The sequence below is a fragment of the Carcharhinus amblyrhynchos genome, unplaced genomic scaffold (assembly GCF_965287045.1).
Source record: "Carcharhinus amblyrhynchos unplaced genomic scaffold, sCarAmb.v2.hapA scaffold_41, whole genome shotgun sequence".
Taxonomy (NCBI): Eukaryota; Metazoa; Chordata; class Chondrichthyes; order Carcharhiniformes; family Carcharhinidae; genus Carcharhinus; species Carcharhinus amblyrhynchos.
Window position 1 is genome coordinate 3,902,818 of NW_027649782.1, and position 25,726 is coordinate 3,928,543.

The following is a 25,726-nucleotide window of genomic DNA, read 5'->3' on the forward strand; positions in this document are numbered from 1 at the left end:
GGGCAGCATGGTGGCACAGGTGTGAGCGCTGCTGCCCTACAGCACCAGGGACTGCATGGGTTTCCTCCGGGTGCTCTGGTTTTCTCCCACACTCCAAAGATGTGCGGGTTAAGTTGATTGGCCATGCTAAATTGATCCTGAGTGTCAGGGGATTAGCAAGATAAATGTGTCGGATTATGGGAACAGGACCTGGATGGGGTTATGATTGGTACAGACTCGATGTGCCGATGGCCTCATACTGTACTTTAGGGATTCTATCATCCTGTCTTGGGGTGACCAGCTGCTCCCAGCTGGGGGAGGGAGTGTGGTAATTGGGTGAAGATTTGTCTCCCTTGGCCCCAGAGTGTCTGACGGGGTCCTCATTGGGGTTCAAAGCCTGGCACATTTTAATTCAATAAGAGGGAGAAAGTCAACTGATGTCCTTTCAACTCCATATGGGAAGGCGATGATTGAGGGGTATTCTTACTAAACTATTAATCCAGAAACTCAGCTAATGTTCTGGGATTCAAATACCACCCACAGCAGATGGTGGAACTTGAATTCAACAAAAAATATCTAGAATTAAGAATCTACTGATGGCCATGAAACAATTGTTGGAAAAATCCATCTGGGTCACTAATGTCCTTTAGGGAAGGAAATCTGCCGTCCTTACCCGGTCTGGCCTAATGTGACTCCAGAGCCACAGCGATGTAGATGACTCTCAAGTGCCCTACAAGGGCAACCAGGGTTGGGCAATAAATGCTGACCAGCCAGCGATGCCCACGTCCCACGAATAAACAACAAAATATTTAATTGAGCCCCCATTACAGCTGCAATCACTGGTCCCTTCAGGAGTAACCTGAGGACATGTGACTCAAAACAGGAGACCTGGCAAGTGCCGGAACTGTCACTCTGGCACCGCTGCCACCCCACATTGCTCTTACCTCCTTGGGAACATCTGTTTTGGTAACACTATGTATCCTCCATTGTGGAAGAAAGCTCCGTACTGCACAGGGGAGTCTGTATAAAGAGATAACATTGAAAGTTTACACCAGTAATAGCCACCATGAAGCTCCCTTTATCAACTGCAGCTTTCCATTTAGCTAAGTTTAAGTTTGTCTGTTAGTGTCACAAGTAGGCTTACATTAACACAGCAATGAAGTTACTGTGAAAATCCCCTAGTCGCCACACTCTAGTGCCTGTTTGGGTACACTGAGGGAGAATTTAACACAGTTAATGCACTTAATCCGCCATGTCTTTTGGACTGTGGGAGAAAACTAGAGCACCCAGAGGAAACCCTCGCAGACATGGGGAGAATGTGCAGACTCCGTACAATCAGTGACCCCAGCCAGGAATTGAACCCAGGTCCCTGATGTTGTGAGGCAGCAGTGTTAACCACTGTCCCGCTGTGTAAGAAGAGCTTAAAAAAAATAACCAATTAGAAGTTGTGACATTCTTTGCCATCTACCCAACCTAGACCATGCTATGATACATCCTGGCTTTTAAAAATATTGTTATTGAACTATAGTAAATGTGTTAATTAGAGGTTTCAATACTGCTTACTAACCCTTAAAACGCTTCCTCCTCAGAAATCGAGTTTTATCTTTTTTTTTAATAATATGTTATTTTAAATGAGATGGGGTTAAACCCTCATGTGTGACTGTACTGTCTGACTACTTAGTGTGCCAGTAACAGAGCTCTTGTCGCTATTACCTTATTGCTGGCCTTCGCGAGCGTGCCACGTGCAGGCATCACAAAAGCAACAACTACACAGCTTTCATTCCAATCATTTCCACACATCAGTTCAGACTGATTGGAAAAAAATCACACAAATGAAACAGATTTTTATCTTCTGTCCTCCTTCGTATTCCTCAGCTGTGGCCCAATAGTAGAACTCCCACTTGTTTCAGGAACATAGAAAATAGGAGCAGGGAGAGTCCATCAGGCCCTTCAAGCCTGCTCAGCTATTCATTACGGCCACAGCCGATCATCAAATTCAATATTCTGATCACACCTTCTCTCCCCACCCCCACATCTCTTGATCCCTTTAGCCCCAAGAGCTACGTCCAATATAGAAACAGAGTGAATTAAATTCTAATCACTATTTAAGGGAACTCTGCAAATCAGATTCCTCATACCATTTCCATTTGACACAAAAAAGCCAATTAAACAATAAAGTATCCCACTGGAATACTTTGTCTAGGCCCAAGGCCTCCTATCCGTGGCCTTAATTCTTACTTCCCAAACCCGGCCTTGCCTCTCTCTCCCAGTACAGTATCTAATGTCAAGCCCCACTCCTCTGCAGCAACCTGGGGGATGGATGGACAACTCTTCCCCGGAATGGCTGGGCTCCTGATCCAACTTCTATTCCTACCTGCTGGCCACGGTGTCGGGTAACTATGACGACCGCGGGCAATCTGCTGTCTCTTTGAGAGTGACAGGCTCCCTCCCATCCCCTGGCCTGAGGCAAAACCAACCTGAAGCGTTTGTTGCAGTCACAGAAACTCGAAGCAGGAGTAGGCCATTTGGCCCTTCGAGTCGTCTTCCCATCGCAAGCCACGGAAACAGAGTGGAGAGAATTAAAACTGGAGCTCACCCCCATCCACCCCAGATCCTAAAATAATCGGTACAACTTCTAAAGCTAATCCTGGATAAAAGCAAATTACTGCAGATGCTGGAATCTGAAACCAAAAGAGAAAATGCTGGAAAATCTCAGCAGGTCTGGCAGCATCTGTAAGGAGAGAAAAGAGCTGACGTTTCGAGTCCAGATGATCCTTGACAAAGGGTCGCCTGGATTCGAAATGTCAGCTCCTTGCAGATCTGCCAGACCTGCTGACATTTTCCAGCATTTTCTCTTCTGGTTCCTGGACATTACTGGTTAATTTTTGATATCACAGTGTTAAGGAACCTCCTGAACCTGCCCTGTGCTAGGAAACCCTCAGAGACAGCCAGCAGCAGACATCTCACACTCTGTCCCTCACAGTAAAGGCAAAGTTGCCATAATCCCAGATGACCACAGGCTGCTCTCCCCTTTGAGGGATGGTGATTTAACCTGAGGATCACCACACCTCAGGCGAGGGGTAAGGTCGAGAAGGGTCTTCGCGGATAACCTCAGCCGGTACAGGAATCGAACCCATGCTGTTGCCGTCACTCTGCATCACTAACTAGCTGTCCAGTTAACTGTGCTAAACCGACCCCCACCACCAAGCCTGAGCTAAACTGACCCCCAGTACCAACCCACAGTACTGACCTTGTATTAAACCGACCCCCAATACACATCTCACCTTGAGCTTAACCGACCTCTAATAAACACCCTGAGCTATAACAACCCCCTGTACCGACCCCGAGCTAAACTAACCCCCAGTATTCACCCCAAACCCCAGTACCCATCCCAGGCTAAACTAACCCCCAGTACACACCCCAGGCTAAACTAACCCCTAGTACCCACCCCAGGTTAAACTAACCTCCAGTACCCACCCTGAGCTAAACTAACTCCCAGTACCCACCCTAGGCTAAACTAACCTCCAGTACCCATCCCAGGTTAAACTAACCCCCAGTACCCACCCCAGGTTAAACTAACCCCCAGTACCCACCCTGAGCTAACCTAACCCCCAGTACCCACCCTGAGCTAAACTAACCCCCAGTACCCACCCCAGGTTAAACTAACCTCCAGTACCCACCCTGAGCTAAACTAACCCCCAATACCCACCCTAGGCTAAACTAACCCCCAGTACCCACCCCAGGCTAAACTAGCCCCTAGTACCCACCCCAGGTTAAACTAACCCCCAGTACCCACCCCAGGCTAAACTAGCCCCTAGTACCCACCCCAGGTTAAACTAACCCCCAGTACCCATCCCAGGCTAAACTAGCCCCTAGTACCCACCCCGGGTTAAACTAACCTCCAGTACCCACCCTGGGCTAAACTAACCTCCAGTACCCACCCTGAGCTAAACTAACCCCCAGTACCCACCCCAGGCTAAACTAGCCCCTAGTACCCACCCCAGGTTAAACTAACCCCCAGTACCCATCCCAGGCTAAACTAGCCCCTAGTACCCACCCCGGGTTAAACTAACCCCCAGTACCCACCCCGGGCTAAACTAACCTCCAGCACCGAACCGGAGCTAAACTAACTCACGACAGTAGAAGGTGAGTTAAATTATGTAGCAGGAGACACCCAGGGTGCAATAACCCCAAGGGGAAAGGTCAAATGGCTCACACCAGAGTCTGGACACAGTTTTCAGGGATACCGTTTTTCAAATACTGCACTCTAGACTGTGTTCGTGCTTTGCTATGTGAGTGCCGGTGAGTGAGTGGTGAAAGAAAGAACTGTAAGTGTAGTACATTTCACAATTCAGGACACCCCAAAGCTCTTCTATAATGTCGGGAAAGGTGGTGGCCAATGTGCCCACAGCAAGGGCCCACAAACAGCAATGTGAAAAATGACCAGATAATCTGCTCCAAGCATCGGCTGAGGGATAAATATTGGACAGAACACAAGGGTCAACTCCACTGATGATCTTCAAATTGTGTCATAAGATCCTCAAGAAAGCACTTGGTTCAACGTCTCATCTGAAAGACTCTGACAGTATGATATTTCCTCAGTAACTGGATTATGGACTCACATCTCTGGTACATTATGACTGTACATTTTGCCTCCCAGGAGCATCAAGGAGAAATCACAAAACCTTCTTCACACAGATAGTAACTAACGTATGAAATGAACAACTAAAGGAGAGGCTCACATGAAGTCAGCCAGCTTTCTTTTTTTTAATCCATTCATGGGCATCGCTGGCTGGCCAGCATTTTTTGACCATCCCTAGTTGCCCAAGGCCAGTTGAGAATCAACCCCATTGCTGTAGGTCTGGAGTCACATGTAGGCCAGACCAGGTAAGGACAGCAGATTTCCTTCCCTCAAGGACATTAGTGAACCAGATGGGTTTTTTTCCAACAATCGACAATGGTTTCATGGTCATCGTTGGATTCTGAATTCTAGATATCTTTTATTGAATTCAAATTCCACCAACTGCTGTGGCGGGATTCGAACCCAGGTCCCCAGAACATCAGCTGAGTTTCTGGATTAATAGTCTAGCGATAATACCACCAGACTCCCTGCAGATCGGGGGGAGTTCTCACAGTGTCCTGATCAACACTATTCATCACCAATGATGATGATTTGGTCATTCTCACAATGCTGTTTCTGGGAGCTCACAGTGAGCAAGTTAGCTGTCACATCTTCTACATTACAGCAGCAACTATACTTCAAAAAGTACATCAATGGCTTTGGAACAAGTTGGGCAATAAGGTGGCATATGGAGTATAATGTGGAGGGTTAGAGACATGAGGTTATTCACTTTGGTAATATGAATAGAAAAACAGAACATTTTTTAAAAAGCATGAAACTTTTAGATGTTCAGAGAGGCTTGGGGATACTTGTACAAAGAACACAAAAGTTAGTGTGCAAGTAGGGCAAGCAATTAGGAAAGTAAACTGCACGTTAAATTTTTATTGCAAAGGCATTGGAGTAGAAGGATAAGGAAGTCTTGCTACATTTGTACTGGGCTTCAGTGAGCCCAAACCTAGAATTGTGTGCGCAGTTTTGGTCTCCGTATTTAAGGAAGAGCATATTTGTCTTCACGGCAGTGCAGTGAAAGTTCATTCAGATTGATTCCTTGGAAGAGAGGGTTATCCTATGAGGAGAGTCTGAGAAAACTGGGCCTGTACTCTCTTGAGTTTAGAAGGGTGAAAAGATTCTGAAGGGTGTAAATGGAGAAGCTGTTTCCCCTGGCTGGGGAAACTAGTCATGATGTGGAGCTGCTGGCGTTGGACTGGGGTAAACACAGCCAGAAATCTCACAGCACCAGGTTAAAGTCCAACAGGTTTATTTGTAGCAAACGCCACTAGCTTTTGGAACAGGCTCCCACCCACCTGACGAAGGAACAGCCAGTTTCGAAAGCTAGTGGCGTTTGCTTCAAATAAACCTGTTGGACTTTAACCTGCTGTTGAGAGGCTTCTCACCGGGAAAACTAGAAATGGGGGCACAGTCACAGTATAAGGGGGAGGGAGGTCAATCATTTAGGACTGAGATGAGGTGAAATTTCATAGAGTCATAGAGGACTGGGAATGGAGGGGTACAAAAGAATGGTCTAGTTGGACCAATGAGTGGCCAGGCTTGGAGGGCTGAAGGGCCTGTTTCCTGTGCTGTATTGTTCTTTGCCTACAGCACTGAAAAAGGCCATTTGGTGCATCATGACTGCGCTGGTCAAAGACAAACCACCCAACTATTCTAATCCCATTATACAAGTTTGTTTGAGGCAACAAAATTGGCTAAAAAAACCTCAAAGATTCACTAGAAATGACATAGAAACAGGCAGCCCAGTCCAATTGGTCCATGTCCACAGAGGGAATAGACCATGGAAAGGCAGAAAGGTCCCTGGCTTAGAAAGGCATCATGCGCCAGCGCAGGCCCAGCGGGCTTCACTCGATGGATTGTGAATGTTTGGACTGCTTTATCCCAGAGGCTTGTGAATGCTCCATCCTCGAGTATATTTAAGTCTAAGATGGACCGAACTTTGGTTTCTCGTGGGGAATCAAGAGACTTAGGAAGCAGATAGGAAAACAGGGTTGAGGCAGAGGAGCAGCCATCATTGTGTTAAATGGTGGAGCAAGCCCGAGGGGCTTTGTGACTAACACCGGCTCCGTGTTCTTAAGCTATGGAACATCCCGTGGGTGTGAAAATTCTACAGAAATGAAATTTTCTTTTCTCTTTTCCAATTTAACAGGCAGAAACACAATCCTTCCCATAAAAGCACAGATAGTAGATGATGGTTGTATGTACTGAATGTAGAATATGTTAATTATGCACGAGTTCCACTCGCAATAAAGTTAGCAAAAAGGGTCCACCCAACTGTGAGACTGTATGGAATATATTCATCGGACTGTACCTGGCACCAAGGTAGATACAAATCAGATTAAAACACTCACATCAACTGGAAATTATATGTATCAAAATAACAGACACCAAATATTGATGTCACACATGAGTTGCAGTGTTGACACGTATGTCAGTTGAACTCCTCAACCTAACTGAATACTCCCTGGCATCTATTATTCGCCTTCATTTTATGAATAAAGGCTTCAATAGTTAGCCTTTAAACTCAGTTCTGGGGAGGGAAGATAATTAAATACAAGGAGGGATTGCAAACACATTCTCTCATAACAGAAACATGTTTTTTTTTAAACTATGGTAGATTGTTTTTATGAGCCAGTGCGAAAACATTCTTAAAACTGAACAGCATCCCCCATCACTTACTTTAACACGTAATCAATAACCGTACAAAATATCACTAGATTTGTTGCTGAATTCTGGTAATCATTTAACAGAATTTGCAATCCAGGAATACTGTCAACTACTGGGGTTAATTTTGTTAAAGCAATTGGTGAATTCTTTCATACAGTGTGCCTTGAATGCGAGTAGGGCCAGCGTAGATTTCACGTGTCTTTATGGAGACTCAACATTGAGACAAGGATATGGACCCTTCAGCTGTCCTCATTCACAGCACGCTTCTCTATTGAAGACACTGCCACTTAGCACGTGCTTCAAGGCTGAACAGGGAGATAGACTTCTAATCCTCAGCTAAAAGTGGTTTTTGGGGTTGGTGATTAAGGCACCAAAACACTTTGTCCTGAACGGGGGGAGATGCTTTGTGTTTTTTTTTGTTTAAACGTTTTCTTCCTTCTCCCACAGACGTTGATACAACACGGGATATCACATTAGACAGAGTTATCTCAATCCATGCGTTAAAGACACTATATGAAAGTGTTAGTACGTGGTCAGATCTAGGTTAAAGCTAAATGATGCACTACAGGATTGGATTTGGGCTAAGGGCTTCCTTTCGAGCCCAAATCAAAAGCAAACTATTGATCCTTGTCTATCCTCCTCTCTGTTCCTTCCTTGCTACTACTTTATACACTCCATTTTCAAGTTACAACACAAATCATTTCTTCACAGATTGGGCAACAGCTATTGGACTCCTGATCCAACTCTTAAGATGATTACGTTTAAATGCTTTTGTAATCGATTATGGCATTGAAGCATTGCTAGGACTTCCGTTCAGAGTAATGTGGTGGCTCAGCTGGTTACAAACGTTGTCTTCACCATTGAGATTGAGTCCTGGTTTTGGACTTGATCATCAGTTAGTCCCAGGACGGTCCACACACTGAGGGCAGCTGAAGCAACCATTCAGTCAACCACATCCAGCTTCTGTTTCCTGCAATTCATTCAGCCAATGGCTGTACCAATGGGAAAGGTCTTGAGCTAGGCTAATCCATTCTCCCATCTGAAGGAGGATGTGATTATTATTGACCCAACAAAGCATAGCGAAGCTGTGACAAACATAGTTTCATGTTGGAGACCCAATGAATTAATCATAGAATCCTACAGTGCAGAAAGAGGCCATTCGGCCCATCAAGTCTGCACCAACCACAATCCCACCCAGATCCTATCCCCATATCCCTCCATATTTACCCACGAATCCCTCTAATCTATGCATCCCAGCTCACTAAGGGCAATTTAGAATGGCCAACCAATCAAACTAACCCGCACATCTTTGGACTGTGGGAGGAAACCGGAGTACCCGGAGGAAACCCACGCAGACACGAGGGGAATGTGCAAACTCCACACAGACGGTGACCCGAGCCGAGAATCGAACCCAGGACCCTGGAGCTGTGAAGCAGCAGTGCTAACCACTGTGCTACTGTACCGCCCATTTTCATGCAATTAAAGATTAAGTGCCTGAAAATTTCTGAGAAGATTCTGGGAGAGTCATAGAGTTTTACAGCACAGAAGGAGGCCCTTCGGCCCATTGCAGCTGTGATGGTCATCAAGCACCTATCTAACCTAATACCATTTTCCAGCACTTGATCCATAGCCTTGTATGCTACGGCATTTCAAGTGCTTGAAAAATTTAAGGGGATTATTAATTCCTTAAATTCCTATTTTACAAATATAAAGATATCAAAAATGGGACTAAAAGCTGTTTGGCCGATTAGTTGTGGGAGATTATTTGATAAATCCTCCAAGTTTATGGTCACTGAGGATAGGCAATCCCAGTCAAAACAAAAGACCTGAAAAATAAAAGTGCACTTTAAATTGCCGCTACCCACTAAACAATGGTTTAAAAGTTGATTCCAGACTAAAGATTAGACGCTGCTCTCTCTATCTGGCCTGTGGTTGGGCAACATTTATATCAGTCAACCTACAACTGTCCTGGACTAAGTCACGCTGCATCATAACAGCCAGAAATACATCTCGTTTCCTCTCTTTCCTCAGGTTTCAGTGCATCATTTAACAAATAAATGTTACAAACGGGATTATAGGCAACTAAGACTAGGAGTCATGCCAAATTAGACACCACCACCATTTCCTTGTTAGATTAAAAGTCAACACAGACTAAATGACATTACCCGCACTACCCTCCATCTGCCATTCTGGTGCTGAAGTAACAGCAGACATACCTGTGTAGGTGTAAATAAAATCATTAACAAGCCATTGTATGTTGTTGTGCATCATTCAATTTCCTAGTTTTGGGGGAGAAGAAATGTTAGTGGCCGCACCCAGCCCCGTCCATGCTGCAAAGTCCACCTCACTAACAGTTGGGGGGACTTGGCGCCCAACTAGAAGAGCTGTTGTACAGATTAGTCAAGCAACAGCTCGATATAGTCACATTTACCAAATCAGACCATCCAACCAGTGTCACAGATTCTTCCATCCACATTCCCAGGTATGTCCTGTTCCAACAGGACCACAGGTCGACCAATGTTTAAGAGAGTGTGTCCCCGAGCACCCTCAACATTGACCCCATGAAGCATTTTGACATCAGCTCAAAGAATTCTCCTGCTGATTACCACCTATCCACCCTCACCTCAGCTGATGAATTGGCACTGCTCCATGTTGAACATAACACTGAGTGTTGTCAGGATGCAGAAGATCCTCTGGGTGAGGACGTCAAAAAAGTCCAACACCAAGAGTGACTCGATAGCACCATTATTGACCAAGCTGGCCAAGTCCTGAAGAACAGATCCAACAGGCTGGATATGTGGCAGGCAGCAACACAGCTAACAAAGACCTCATCCTCACCAAACTACCGATCAACGATGCATCAGTTCATGAGGTTATAAACAGGAATGACCACAGGACGGAGCTTAAGACAAGGCCCTGTTTTTGAACTCGGGACGTCATCCTACTGTACTGTGTGGTACTATCGTGTGGAATGGAATAGAGTCAAAGCAAATTTAGCAACTCAAAACGTACCTAAACATGAAATGTCAATCTGGTGAAGCTGTACCACAAGGACTATATCCATGTAAAACAGCATTCTTTAGTAGAACTAAGTCATTCCATAATCAGCAGATTAGATCAATGCTCTGCTGGTCTGCTACTTCTTGTTATGAATGAACCATAGAAAATTACAGCTCAGAAACAGGCCTTTTGGCCCTTCTTGTCTGTGCCCAACCATTTTTCTGCCTAGTCCCACTGACCTGCACCTGAACCCTATCCCTCCACACCCCTCTCATCCATGAACCTGTCCAAGTTTTTCTTAAATGTTAAAAGTGACCCCGCATTTACCACTTTATCCGGCAGCTCATTCCACACTCCCACCGCTCTGCGTGAAGAATTACCCCCCCTAATATTCCCTTTAAACTTTTCTCCTTTCACCCTTAACCCATGCCCTCTGGTTTTTTTTCTCCCCTAGCCTCAGTGGAAAAAGCCTGCTTGCATTCACTCTATCTATACCCATCAAAATGGTGGTGGATAGTTAAACAAATAACAGGAAGGAGTTCCACATATATCCCTGTCCTCAAATAATGGGACAGCCCAGCACATCAATGTAAGATATATGGCTGAGGCATTCGCGACCGTCTTCAGTCTGAAGTTCTGAGTGGATGATCCATCTAGATCTTTGCTCGATGTCCCCAGCGATCACAGATGCCAGTCTTCAATTCAAAGAACAAAGAAAATTACAGCACAGGAACAGGCCCTTTGGCCCTCTGAGCCTGCACTGACCATGCTGCCCAACAAAACTAAAACCTCCTACCCTTCCAGGGACCAAATCCCTCTATTTCCATCCTATTCATGTATTTGTCCAGATGCCCCTTAAAACTCACTATCGTATCCACTTCCACTACCTCCCCCCGACTGCGACTTCCAGGCACCCACCACCCTCTGTGTAAAAAACTTGCCTCGTACATCTCCTTTAAACCTTAAACCTACGCCCCCTAGTAATTGACTCTTCCACCCTGGGAAAAGAACTCCACGTGATGTCAAGAAATAGTTGATGGCACTGGATGCTGCAAAGGCACTGAGAACATTTCAGAAAGAGTGCCCCAGAACGAGTCATGCCCCAAGCCAAGCTGTTACGCCAGAGTTATAATACTGGCAGCAACCTGGAGATGTGTAAAGTGGCCCAGGTATGTCATGTCCACAAAGAAAGACAAATCCAAAGATTATTGCCTCATCAGTCTACTCTCACTCGTCAGCCAGGTGATGGTGCTGAGCTTCTCGAGAGTTGTGTAACTGCGCTCAGTTAGTAATTGTCTTTGATCCCCAGCAGCACTGTGGAGAGTGCGGGGTCGGTCTCCAGCAGCACCGTGGGGTGTGCGGGGTCAGTCTCCAGCAGCACCGTGGGGTGTGCGGGGTCGGTCTCCAGCAGCACCGTGGGGTGTGCGGGGTCGGTCTCCAGCAGCACCGTGGGGTGTGCGGGGTCGGTCTCCAGCAGCACCGTGGGGTGTGCGGGGTCGGAGTCCAGCAGCACCGTGGGGTGTGCGGGGTCGGTCTCCAGCAGCACCGTGGGGTGTGCGGGGTCGGTCTCCAGCAGCACCGTGGGGTGTGCGGGGTCGGTCTCCAGCAGCACCGTGGGGTGTGCGGGGTCGGTCTCCAGCAGCACCGTGGGGTGTGCGGGGTCGGAGTCCAGCAGCACCGTGGGGTGTGCGGGGTCGGTCTCCAGCAGCACCGTGGGGTGTGCGGGGTCGGAGTCCAGCAGCACCGTGGGGTGTGCGGGGTCGGAGTCCAGCAGCACCGTGGGGTGTGCGGGGTCGGAGTCCAGCAGCACCGTGGGGTGTGCGGGGTCGGTCTCCAGCAGCACCGTGGGGTGTGCGGGGTCGGTCTCCAGCAGCACCGTGGGGTGTGCGGGGTCGGTCTCCAGCAGCACCGTGGGGTGTGCAGGGTCGGTCTCCAGCAGCACCGTGGGGTGTGCGGGGTCGGAGTCCAGCAGCACCGTGGGGTGTGCGGGGTCGGTCTCCAGCAGCACCGTGCGGTGTGCGGGGTCGGTCTCCAGCAGCACTGTGGGGTGTGCGGGGTCGGTCTCCAGCAGCACCGTGGGGTGTGCGGGGTCGGAGTCCAGCAGCACCGTGGGGTGTGCGGGGTCGGTCTCCAGCAGCACCGTGGGGTGTGCGGGGTCGGTCTCCAGCAGCACCGTGGGGTATGCGGGGTCAGTCTCCAGCAGCACTGTGGAGAGTGCGGGGTCGGAGTCCAGCAGCACTGTGGGGTGTGCGGGGTCGGTCTCCAGCAGCACCGTGGGGTGTGCGGGGTCGGTCTCCAGCAGCACCGTGGAGAGTGCGGGGTAGGTCTCCAGCAGCACCGTGGGGTGTGCGGGGTCGGTCTCCAGCAGCACCGTGGGGTGTGCGGGGTCGGTCTCCAGCAGCACCGTGGGGTGTGCGGGGTCGGAGTCCAGCAGCACCGTGGGGTGTGCGGGGTCGGTCTCCAGCAGCACCGTGGGGTGTGCGGAGTCGGTCTCCAGCAGCACCGTGGGGTGTGCGGGGTCGGTCTCCAGCAGCACCGTGGGGTGTGCGGGGTCGGAGTCCAGCAGCACCGTGGGGTGTGCGGGGTCGGTCTCCAGCAGCACTGTGGGGTGTGCGGGGTCAGTCTCCAGCAGCACCGTGGGGTGTGCGGGGTCAGTCTCCAGCAGCACCGTGGGGTGTGCGGGGTCAGTCTCCAGCAGCACCGTGGGGTGTGCGGGGTCGGTCTCCAGCAGCACCGTGGGGTGTGCGGGGTCGGTCTCCAGCAGCACCGTGGGGTGTGCGGGGTCAGTCTCCAGCAGCACCGTGGGGTGTGCGGGGTCGGTCTCCAGCAGCACCGTGGGGTGTGCGGGGTCGGTCTCCAGCAGCACCGTGGGGTGTGCGGGGTCGGAGTCCAGCAGCACTGTGGGGTGTGCGGGGTCAGTCTCCAGCAGCACTGTGGGGTGTGCGGGGTCGGTCTCCAGCAGCACCGTGGGGTGTGCGGGGTCGGTCTCCAGCAGCACCGTGGGGTGTGCGGGGTCGGTCTCCAGCAGCACCGTGGGGTGTGCGGGGTCGGTCTCCAGCAGCACCGTGGGGTGTGCGGGGTCAGTCTCCAGCAGCACCGTGGGGTGTGCGGGGTCGGAGTCCAGCAGCACCGTGGGGTGTGCGGGGTCAGTCTCCAGCAGCACCGTGGGGTGTGCGGGGTCGGAGTCCAGCAGCACCGTGGGGTGTGCGGGGTAGGTCTCCAGCAGCACCGTGGGGTGTGCGGGGTAGGTCTCCAGCAGCACCGTGGGGTGTGCGGGGTCGGTCTCCAGCAGCACCGTGGGGTGTGCGGGGTCGGAGTCCAGCAGCACCGTGGGGTGTGCGGGGTCGGTCTCCAGCAGCACCGTGGGGTGTGTGGGGTCGGTCTCCAGCAGCACCGTGGGGTGTGCGGGGTCGGTCTCCAGCAGCACCGTGGGGTGTGCGGGGTCGGTCTCCAGCAGCACCGTGGGGTGTGCGGGGTCGGAGTCCAGCAGCACCGTGGGGTGTGCGGGGTCGGTCTCCAGCAGCACCGTGGGGTGTGCGGGGTCGGTCTCCAGCAGCACCGTGGGGTGTGCGGGGTCGGAGTCCAGCAGCACCGTGGGGTGTGTGGGGTTGCTGTCCACTTCAGACCATACTCATGCCTGAAGACTACATTTGTCAGAGAAGTTGCAGAATTCACGTTCCTCAGTTAGTAAGCAATCCTCTCAGGTCAGGCATGAATAACTGAAACTGTGATTGCTGTAAACTTAAATATAGTTAGTGCAATGTGAGGCAGGCCCTCAGCAATTCAGCAAACAACAAAATGATAGGTGTTTGCCATTTGAGACCGGAAGCAAATATATTGTGCTTAAAACTTAGAAACCTAAGTTTGTTAAAATCTGGTAGCAATCTTAGTTGAAGACAAGTGTTGGCCAGGTGCTTTATGGTTGAGTAGGGAACTCATTTGCTGGTCCAGAAAAATTGCAATTCCTGGGTCTCTTTTAAGTCCCGTCTGCCTTCCATGCTGCAGGGGGTGCTGTTGGGAAATAGTAAAAACACAATGTGGGGAAAGCAAATGGTCACACGGTTCACGTCACTGTGATTTGTGGGGACTTGTGCACAGAAAATGGCTGCCACGTTTACTCCATTACAACAGTGACTATATGGCAACCATACTTCAATGGCTGTCAGGAGCTGAGAGATATCCCAAGGTTAGAAAAGGGTCTGTATCAATGCAAGTTCTTCTTTATCCACTCAATACAAGAACAAAACTACTTGTAGTGTGGGAGAGCTCTCATGGCCTGAAGGGAGACACATTTTCCCCATGGAATGCTTCCCTTTGGCCCTCTTTCCTTTGTTTCACAAACTGCATTGTGCACACCCCCTGTTATCTAATCAATAATCACAACAAAGCAATGTTGTACAAATCGATAAACCTAACAACACTCTTTGCCAAAGGAAACTAATCGATGACTAACAGTGGTGGGACATTGAAACACTGCGTCACAAAGAACTTCCACTGATCTTTTAACTCGTACTGAAATTCTCCCAGGAATAACAAGGTTACTTATAAAGATTTTCTCTTGTTAAACTACCCTTAATGACTCTGAAGACAAGTGATCATTCGCAAATTCCAAGTCTCACTTGGGAGGGGAAGTTCCTGAAGTACCTGAAGTTATTTCTGACTTTCCCAAAATAGACTCATTGGTCTTGTTAAAAAAAGAATTCCTGTAAGTTTATGTATACTCAGGGGGCCCGAGCATTTGAGAAATAAGATGATACGAAAGACATTCACGTGAGGACTGCAGGGGAAAGTGTGTAGCGGGACACAATTAGAAGGCACCACCTTAAAATGTACACTATTGTAGCTGGTCTTTCAATTCAGAAACCCAGGCAGCCTGGCACACGGATTCCAAACCACATTGAGCAGCAAGGCAATTGCGCACACACTATTTGCCCAAGGTTCTGATATGCAGTCAAGCTGCCTGGCACGCAACTAAAAATACCTGCGGGAGATTTTAACTATTACTTCTCAATGGACATTGACAGTCCAATGTATAATTCCAACTCCTCAACAGAAATGTGGAAGTGTCAGACACCATTTACTGCAGTGATGGGAGAATTATATCTGCTAGCTTTTAAACCTGGGGAATCCTAATTGAATAGTTACTATCAACCTTTTCACTAGCCCACTTAACTTCCAACTTAGTTTTTAACTTTGGGTGAGAATAACCAACCAAGCTTCCCTCAGACTTTGTAAACACAACAGATTAAAAACCAGAACGGGTGGTCAAACTGATCAAGGAAACCCTGCACATTAATGAGAGAACTTGGTGAAATTCAGCTTGCAAAGAATCTTGCCCATCAAGAGGGCACACCAGAAGTTCCATCACATTGCCCAGGAATGAGCAGAGGGTCAAAAATATGACACCCCCCAGGTTTCTATAGCCAGTCATGGCAGTTATAGGTCTCTGCTCAAAATGGACATCAGGACAATCATGCCTCGTGTCTTCAACTGCTCATCATATCCTCTAACACCTCAAAATTCAAATACTCTTTCTGGTGCTTTACTTCTTCATGCTTTTTTTCTTCCCGTCTCTGCCATACAATCCTTGAGGTGCTCTGCATTCCTGTAACTCTGGCCTCCTGTTCATTCTCCATTCCCTTTGCCCCATCATTAGTACGCAGATCTTCAATCTGACTAAGCCCCATTTCCAATTCCCTCCTTCTAGCAGTGCACCTCCCCCCAATCATCCTTAAAGACTCCTTAAAACTCATCACTTCCACAAAGCCTTTAACCATCCCCCCTTCCTTAGTTTGGTGTTCATTTTTGCTTCATTAAGCCTCTGTGAGTTATCTTGAAATATTTTTACACTCTCAGAGGAGTGCACAAATAAATGGTGTTGTCCTCAATAGTAAAACTCTCGAGCGGCTAAGGAAATATCAAATGACAGCAACATTCTCCATTACTAAACAGATGGATTGGTCAGAGATAATACCACAACTCAGAAACAGCATCAGTTTAAAGATAATTACAATAGATTATATCAAATATGCTCTCATATTTGTCAAAACATTAAAGAGATCCTTTGAGGATCATTAATTAGATCTTAAACCAACATTTCCGGTTAGGATTTAAGGAACTTTTTTGAATGGTTCTAGGATTTCAAGGGGTTGGAGATGGTATTGTGATGAAACATCTGTCTCTCGGTCTGTACCTAGCTCACAGTACTGTCCAGTATATCCCATTGGACACCAGCACTGGTTCTTCTCACAGGTCCCACCGTTCATGCAAGGGTTCCCCTGCAAACACTTGTCCAGGAAGGTTTCACAGTTCTCACCTAGAATCAGAGGAGAGTTCAAATTAAACACCAGTTTATGTTAATTAGGTCAAAATCATAGAATCCCGACAGTCCAGAAGGAGGCCATTCGGCCCATCAAATTTGCACCAAGTCGCCAACGGAGCATTTTAGCCAGGCTCACCCTCTGCCCCTTTCCACACATTTGTTCTGCTAATTCCCCTCATTTATATATCTTTGGACACTAAGGGACAATTTACCAACCTAACCTACACGTCTTTGGACTGAAAATGAGCACAGGTTTCCAATGAAAACAGCAAGGAGTAATGTTACGTTTCAAGAGAAAAGGGCAAGTGAATAAGAGTCATGGAGAGCAAGGGCAAGGCAGCTTTTGACCCTAATGATAACTGTTAGGTGGGAAGGCAGTTGGGGGAGAGGGAGAGAGAATTTGAGGCTTGGATGACCTGAAAACGCAGATTTTCCATCAGTCCTCTCAAATTTAATGGTGGGCCCCATCCTAAATTTTCTTCAACAGGTTTCCGAGTTGCAGCTTGTCTTTGTCAGTTGGCCTTGGCCTTCACTCAGGCTACGTAACAGCTCAAGGACAGAGACATGAGTGTGAAAGTCTAAACATTTCACATCTACAACATTATCCTTGTCCAAACTTTCTTACTTCTGAAAAAGACAGCATTTTAGTTCTGAATCAGTTGGGGATGAACCCGAACCAGGGTGCTGAGGACAATGTCACATTTAGTCAATCATCAAGTCTCCAGCAATTCTGGATAAAATATGCATTATAACTTTAACTGGTAGATAATTGTCAGTAGAGTCACACTCTGGTGATACCAATAGTACAAGAAATAGAAGATTTACTCTCTGCACTATTTGCAACTAAATTGCACACCTATCCATAACTGCGTTATAATAGACAAAATACAATAATCTGGTCTTCACCTCCCCAATGTTACTTTCCTGATGGAAGCCCGAGTAAGTTCAAACTCTTTTGGCTAATTACAAGGCCCCTGTCCATCAACACAAAGTGAATAAGACAAAAAGCAGTTCATTCCTCCTGCAGACTCACCCTGATATTCGTTTGTACAGATGCACTGATATTCATACTCTCCAGTTACTATACACCTTCCACCGTGCAGGCAAGGCACACGGTCACACGGTGAGCTGTCGTAACACTGATTGACATTCAGGCTGTCTGTAAAGGTATAGGAGAGGTCCACCTTCTTCCCATTAATAGACACCTGGATAATGGAGAGGGAGAGATGGAATTTTTTTTTTCAAAAATATACTTTATTCATAAAAATCTCAAGTAATCTATTACAATGTACAGGGCTTCGAGTAGCAAAACAATGCGGAATCAAAACATTTTTGCAGATCTGTCCAAACTACAGTGACTACATTTCAGTACTTAAAAAACTATTTCCATGTCTCAATATTTACATATTTGTACTAATTACAATGATTACATTTCAATACTTAAAAACTATATACATGCCTCAATAGATTACTGTGTGCCGTTAGTGAGATGGAATTACACCAGATGGAGGGAGAGGAGCAGCCCAGTCAGCCCAATCAGTTTTATCCACTATTTGATTTTCCTTCTGTCTTTCCTCATTTAACTCTACCTAACAACCACAAATGCTTATTTATCCTCATCTTAAATGCCTCTATACTACTTGCCTCATCCTGCGGTAAAGGCCTCCATGTTCTTACCATTCCCAGGACAAAGAGGTTTCTTCAGAATTCCTTATTTAATATTTTTTATTCTTTTACAGAACGGGGTGTCACTGGATAGGCTAGTGTTTTTTGTCTATCCCCAATTGCCTTTGAGGTGGTGCTGATGAGCTGTTCTTGACTGGCTGCAGACCATGTGGTGTAGGCACACCCACCCAGACTTCTTGGTGACTTTTTTTTATGGATGGCCTCTAATTATAGTTCTTCGCCACAAGAGGAAACACAGGTTGAAGCAAGGTTGGTGCAAGTTTAACGTAGCTTCTCTACTTTTCAATTCCAGCTCCCAGAAATAAACTCTGGTATTCGGTTTGCCTCATGGACTTATTGATTAGCATCAATCCTTTTGTTGGTTTGCACATTTAGGCCCCAGATCTCTTTGCCCCTCCATTTAGTTTCTTATTTTGAAAGTGATACGTCAGCTGCTTACCCTTCTTTCCAAACTGGACCACCCTACGTTTATTTGTCAGTTCTGTGCCCCTTCTGCAAGCTTTTAACGTATTACAATTTGCTGCAGTTCCCCTCAGTGTTGACTGTCCTTCTCAATTTGCTGTTCTCCAATTTAGAGGTTACAGTTTTGATTCAAAAGCTGAAATTTTTCATACTATTTGTGAAAGTGGTGCTTCCAGCATGGAGTCTTGCCGACGGCCATTTCCATCATTAAGTGTTCTGAACTAATTGCACTCTCTGCTTTCTATTTTGCAGGATTGGAGATGCTGGCATTGGGCTGGGTTGGGCACAGTAAGAAGTCTCACAACACCAGGTTAAAGTTGTGAGACTTCTTTCTGTTTTGCGGTGAACCATCCTGCGAATTGCCCCTCAGTTCTGCATCTTGCAGCACACTCATCAGTCTACTGCTTGGCACCTTATCAAACACCTCTTGGAAATCTAGACAAATTACACACACGACATTAACCTTGTCTACACTCGGTTACCCCTTCAAATAACTCACTTGAGGTTGGCTGACAAGACCTTCCATTGAATCACAGAATTCCTACAGTGAAGGAGGAGGCCATTTGGCCCATCGAGCCTACAGCGACAACAGTTCCACCCAGGCCGTATCCCTGTAACCTCACAAATTTACCCTATTAATCCCCTTGACATCCGCCTAACACTAAGGAGCAATTTAGCATGGCTAATCAACCTATCCTGCATACCTTTGGATTGTGGGAGGAAACCGGAGCACCCAGAGGAAACCCACACAGACACGGGCAGACTCCACACAGTCACCCAAGCCAAGAATCGAACCTGGGACCTTGGCGCTGTGAGGCATATATCACAGAATTCCTACAGTGCAGGAGGAGGCCATTTGGCCCATCAAGCCTGCACTGGTAACACTCCCACCCTGGCCCTGTCCCTGTAATCCCACCAATTTAGGTTGCTAATCCCCACTGATGCTAAGTGACAAATTAGCATGACCAATCAACCCAACTCATACCTTCCTTTTGATATCTGTGTTGACAACGCCTTGCAAGACTCTTGGTGAAAGCTGAGCTGTGTAAGCATCAAAATGAACTGAATACAATGTTCACGTCAATTAAAAGGAGCATTGTTATCACTCAAGCTCCGAGTTAGAAAAGGATTGGGGTACGTGGGGGAGGGGCGGTAAGAGAATCCACATTAGGTTCCAATCATATTGGAGGTGCTGCAGCTTTAAACACTGGATCAATTACTTTTCTCAAAATAGACCAAACAAATAAAGCATCCTTTATTTAAATACGAAGAATTATTTTTGATTTGGAGAATCATAAGGGGAGCAGTAAGCTCCATGACAGTTGTGCTCAGAGTTAATTAGACATGCACGAGGTTAGAAGAATGAGGGGTGATTTCATTCAAACACACTAAATCCTTACAGGACTCGACAGGATAGGGGAAATTTCACAGTAACTTCTTGGCAGTGTTAACGTGAGCTTTATTTGTGACTAATAAATAAATTTTAACTTTTTGGATGCATGAGGGACATTCCCCTGGCTGATTTGGTGGGACGGGGGAGGGGAGGATGGTGTCTTAACCAGGAAACAGTCTCAGGATAAGGAGCAAACCATTTATAATTGAAATGAGGAAGAATTTCTTGGCAAATCTCTGACCCAGAGGGTTGTGGAGGTGCCATTGTTGAGTTTGTTCAAAACTGTGATGGATAGATTTTTACACATTAGAAACATCAAGGGATACGGGGGATAGAGCAGGAAAATCAGCCTTGAAGCGAAAGATTACTCACAATCTCATTGAATGGTGGAGTAGGCTAGAAGGGCTGAATGGCCTACTGCCGCAGGTTTAGCCCATTTGTATTGCGTTCCACTGTGTGCTATTTTAACACAGTCCTTCACCTGTTTAGAATGTTTAATGAAGCAGAGCACAAAACAGTTCTACACCAATGGGTTACTTTGTGCAGCAGCGGAGGAAACCAAACCCAAAGGTGAGTTTCTCACCTGGGCCAGGACGTTGGGCATTGGGGAAGAGGGGTGGTGGGGAGGGCGAGGGGCAGTGGGGAGGGCGAGGGGTGGTGGGGAGGGCGAGGGGCAGCGGGGAGAGCGAGGGCGAGGGGTGGCGGGGAGGGCGAGGTGAGGAATAGCCCAAGGCAGGTTGCTCTTACTGGTTCCATATAGGTTAATCACAGAATGCAACGGAGCCTGGAAGTGGGAAAATCCCTCTCATCCTCAACTCAGGAATGGTGTTTAGCAGATGGGAGAAAGTACATAACGTGGATGTGAGATAATAAGAAGGCTTTCTTCAATTCTTGGTGGACATTGGTGTTGAGTGGCCCTTAGTTCCAGAGACTCACCTCAGTAATACAGCCATCCATCCCCTCTGTGACGTTTAGCGCTGTGGGAAGAACTTCCGTTCTGGGCACACCACCGAGATACATGGGGCTTCGGAGGTTGAGACCTTGGCTCTTGCCCGGAGAGACACTTCTGATCTCCTTCTCACTGTCAATATTCAGCAAGCCATCCTTGTTGTGTCGGTGTGCTTTCAATCTGTGCCATTTGTTGAGAGCCACTGGTTTGGCACTCTGTAGAACGGCAAGCCCTGTGAAAATCCCAAATGGGTTTGGACTGAGTAAATGGACGCAATGACACATGCACTTACAGCAGTGATATCAACACTTTCTCACAAATCTGTCCCTTCATGAAGAGCTGCAAACACAGTAAGGAGGTTCTTCTGTTCTGAGATGTGTGGGTTGACTGAACGGTCAGTTGATCGAGCCCCTTTCTCTACTCAGGAGGCGAATACACTGAGATTCTTTTCACAGAACCTGAGAGGAGCACATTCCAAGGTTGAATAATGAGTCTGTTTTGGGAACACGGTTTGCGAATAACCAGCTTTCCTTTTCCTTTAACTATGTCTGGTAATCAAAGGGGAGGGGGTTTGTGCTGGGAATGGAACTGCTCAGAAATGGTCTCGGGCCTGGCAATGGTGCACATGGCCTTCACTCCTTGAAAGGCCTCGGCTGCTCCCTGGAATCCCTCCAAAAGTGTACCGCAGTTGGACTTCTGCACACTGACAGCTAAAGTTTGGGGATGTGATAATTTCCACAGCCTAATAGGGAGGCAAACAACTCTTTGGGTTTTTCAAAGACACTGTAGCAGTTGGAGCAGTGTCCTATACTCTTACCAAAGAATGTGGAGCAACGGGAAAGACTGAAGGGCACAGCCATTTAGTTTTGGAATTCTCCAAAAGGGACAAAGTACCGATATTTCAAAAGATAAGTGACTTGTTTTAGGTAGGGTCTTTCCTCCCTAAACTTCAATTCAAGTTAGTGCAAATCTCACTGAGTTGCAGGAAGAATACCGACTGAATTCCTCAAGGAACTTCCAGACTCTCTCCTAGAAGGGGAGTAGTGAGAAAAGGCACCTTCTCCCCACCAACACCTCCAAACTGGAATTTGGGTGGAGTGGGATTCAGGTGACAAGCAGACAGCTCCTAGTTCCATCACCAACTTCCTCTCCTATCACGGAGATCCCAGCTTGTGGGATATTGCAAAATGCAGCAATGCTCACTGTCACCATCCAGCATCAGTCTGACAAAGACCAGTGCCCACCTGTCACAGGACCCTGCCGCTGCCATACATCTGCTTCCACTTGGGATCAGGAAGTAGCTTCTTTTTGCAAAATAACAGCTGCTTAGAGGCTACAAATGGATCTAATAGGCAGGGTGACACAAATATGCAACACCCCAGGAAACGTGTACAATGCCCACGGTCAGAGAAAACCAAACAGAACATAGAACACTACAGCACAAACAGGCCCTTCGGCCCACAAGTTGCGCCGATCATATCCCTACCTACCAGGCCTATCTATAACTCCCAATCCCATTAAATCCCATGTACTCATCCAGAAGTCTCTTAAAAGACCCCAGCGAGTTCGCCTCTACCACCACCGACGGCAGCCGATTCCATTCACTCACCACCCTCTGAGTGAAAAACTTACCCCTGACATCTCCTCTGTACCCGCTCCCCAGCACCTTAAACCTGTGCCCTCTCGTAGCGACCGTTTCAGCCAAATGGCAGATTGTTGGAGGAGCTCCACACACGAAGACTGAGCTAGGTTAAAGGGGAGGCATTACTGACCCAGATTAATTGGCACCTACCTGATCCCAGGTCGTAACGGAACTCCAGGTGCCCGTTGAGCATGGCGACAGAGACAAAGTCGTTCATTTGCATCCTTTGCCCGCTGCTGTAGAACATCAGGCCGGAGGGTGAGCGAGGTTTGAACTCCAGCTCGATCGTTAGCTCATTGTGAACATTGCTCAGTGGTGGGTACGTCACAAAAGAGTCACGTCCTCTGAAGGAAGGAGCTGTAATTAAGACACCTGCGAGGCAACAAAAAACAGGTAACGAAAGTCAGCCCTGCATCCTGTGAAAGAATTTAAAGAAGTACAGGTGGAGATCTTCTGAGTTTGAGGGTAAAGTGCATTATTCGGGCAGTGAAAATGAAGCTTGGCTTTGTACCGGACCTTTGCTGTATCTGATCTTGGAACAGCAGGAGTTCACATTCATCGACTAAATCGGAGTGTTCTATTTCCATTGCATTCTCACCAACAAAATAAAGCTTTTTTTTTGAAAAATTAAAAGATATTTGGCATCATTTACTACAAGTGGCACAGTGGTCAGCACTGCTGCCTCACAGCGCCAGGGACCCAGGTTCGATTCCTGCCTTGGGTGACTGTCTGCGTGGAGTCTGCACATTCTCCTTGTGTCTGCGTGGGTTTCTTCCGGGTGCTCTGGTTTCCTCCCACAGTCCGAAAGACATGCTGGGTAGGTGTACTGTCCATGCTAAATTCTCCCTGAGTGTACCTGAACAGGTGCAGGAGCGTGGCGACTAGAGGATTGTCATTGAAGCGCTGGAGACTACCTTGTTGAATATGTTTACGTCACAGGTAGATAGATTTCCGATCAATAAGGGAATTAAGGGTTATGGGGAACAGGCAGGTAAGTGGAACTGAACCACTTTCAGATCAGCCATGATCTTATTGAATGGCGGGGCAGGCTCGAGGGGCTGGGTGGCCTACTCCTGCTCCTATTTCTTATGTTCTTATGTCACAGTAACTTCACTGCAGTGTTAATGTAAGCCTACTTGTGACGCTAGTAAGTAAACCATAACAAGCTTATTGATGACTATAATTTAATAAAACAATTGCTTTAAAAAGGCAGCTGTCATGCACTGGAATGTCATTTAGCTATTGTTAAGTTATTCAGTGTGGGATAACTTCCTTGCCTTAGAATCAAAACTAAACGTTGAGACTCACCATCCATACATTTTGTCCCTCGTTTGCCCAGGTGGCATCGGCAGTTGTACCCGAGGCCATCCGCTCTGTTCACACAGGTTGCATCTGGTCCACAGGCTTCTGCAGGTCCAAACCACAAATCAGGCATCAGCAACTTCATCACAGACACTATTAGATTTTTCCAGACCAAGGCACCGGCCCAGTTTGCCCTTCCATAAGTCCCCACGCGTTGGCTCATTGCAGATCAGAGACCCAGCAGCCGCCTGGAATGGAAATCCTCTGCCAACAAGTAGCCAGTGGAATCTCTTCACCACCTTCCCATAATGGCATCGTTTAAAACAGGGGCTCATTTCATGGAGAATAGAGAGGGACGTGCCTTTAGCCACCCCAGTATTAGGATCTTAAGTCTCACCGATTATTGTTGGGTAGTATTAGTTGTGAAACAAAGGGATCACGAAACACCTTATATAACCTTCCAATAGTTACTAAATCTGGAGTTACTACCCTACACAGTTATCTCCTTGACCCAACCATCTTGGAAAAAATAGTTTCCTTTGTTGATCTTTTGAGTTTTTGATCTTACTACAATCCGATAATCACACTTGGATGACCTACTTAACTGTGTCTTCAAAGACAATGGTTTGGTCACTGGGAGATGCTGTGACGGTGTAGGCAGGTTTATGAAAGTTTGTGTGGAAGTAGCATTCACCCTCAGTGCATTGCAAAGTCCTTCACAGTTAAATATCCTGGAGATGCAATTACTGCTGTTCTGTGCTACACACTCCAGCCAATGTGTACACTGCAAGGCTCCACAAACAACAAGGTGATAAATTACTAGATAATCTAGGAATTTAGAAGCAAGAGTAGGCCATTCAGCCCTTTTGAGACTGCACCACCGTTCAGTAGGATCGGGACTGACCTGGTTGTGGTCTCAGTTCTATTTATAACAAAGGCTGCGGATTCTGGAATCTGAAACAAACAGAATATGCTGGAAAGTCTCAGCAGGTCTGGCAGTATCTGTGGAGAGAGAATACAGCCAACGTTTCGAGTCTGGATGACCCTTTGACAGGGCTGACCTGAAGGGTCATCCTGACTTGAAACATTGGCTCTATTTGCTCTCCACAGATGCTGTCAGACCTGCTGAATTTTTCCAGCATATTCTGTTTTTGTCTCAGTTGTACCTTCCTGGCTGCCACCCCATAGCCCTCGACTCCCTTCTCTAACAAAAATCTGTCCAATTCCACCCTGAACAAATTCAATGAGCCAGCTTCCACTACTTTCTGACAAAGAGAATTCCACACCTGAGCCGCCCTCAGAGACAAAATTTTTCCTCATCTCTGTCTTCAAAGGGAGACCTCTTATTTTTAAACTATGTCCCCGAGTTTTAGTCTTCCCTCAAAAGAGGAAACATCCTCTCAGTATCCACCTCACTAAATCACACAACTCAGGGGGTTTCAATAAGATCACCTCTAATCTGCTTTGATTGTGCTAGTCGAGAGATGAACATCGACCAGGATATTGCCCGCTGCTGTTCACTCAACCTAATTAGGCACATAGGACTTTGGTTTCATCTTCCATTTGAAAAATGGCACTTCAGACAATGCAGCACCCCTTTAATACTGCACTAGAGATTTACACTAGGGTGAGACCTGAACCCACAGCCTCTAACTTAAAGAGGAGTGCTACCAGTTTGCTGAGTTGACACACTT

At 47.3% G+C, this 25,726-nt stretch overlaps 1 protein-coding gene across 7 annotated transcripts in view; it reads right to left on the bottom strand.

Moving 5' to 3' along the window:
* Positions 1 to 25,726, bottom strand: part of hspg2 (heparan sulfate proteoglycan 2) — a 536,580-nt gene that overhangs the window by 16,395 nt on the left and 494,459 nt on the right. For all 7 annotated transcript variants that reach the window (XM_080181499.1, XM_080181505.1, XM_080181501.1 and 4 more), the window contains 6 exons: positions 24,039 to 24,137; positions 22,881 to 23,102; positions 21,076 to 21,320; positions 17,632 to 17,803; positions 16,470 to 16,592; positions 924 to 999 (listed from right to left, as the gene is read on the bottom strand). In XM_080181499.1, coding sequence (XP_080037625.1) covers positions 924 to 999; positions 16,470 to 16,592; positions 17,632 to 17,803; positions 21,076 to 21,320; positions 22,881 to 23,102; positions 24,039 to 24,137 — 937 coding nt within the window. The remainder of the gene's footprint in view (positions 1 to 923; positions 1,000 to 16,469; positions 16,593 to 17,631; positions 17,804 to 21,075; positions 21,321 to 22,880; positions 23,103 to 24,038; positions 24,138 to 25,726) is intronic.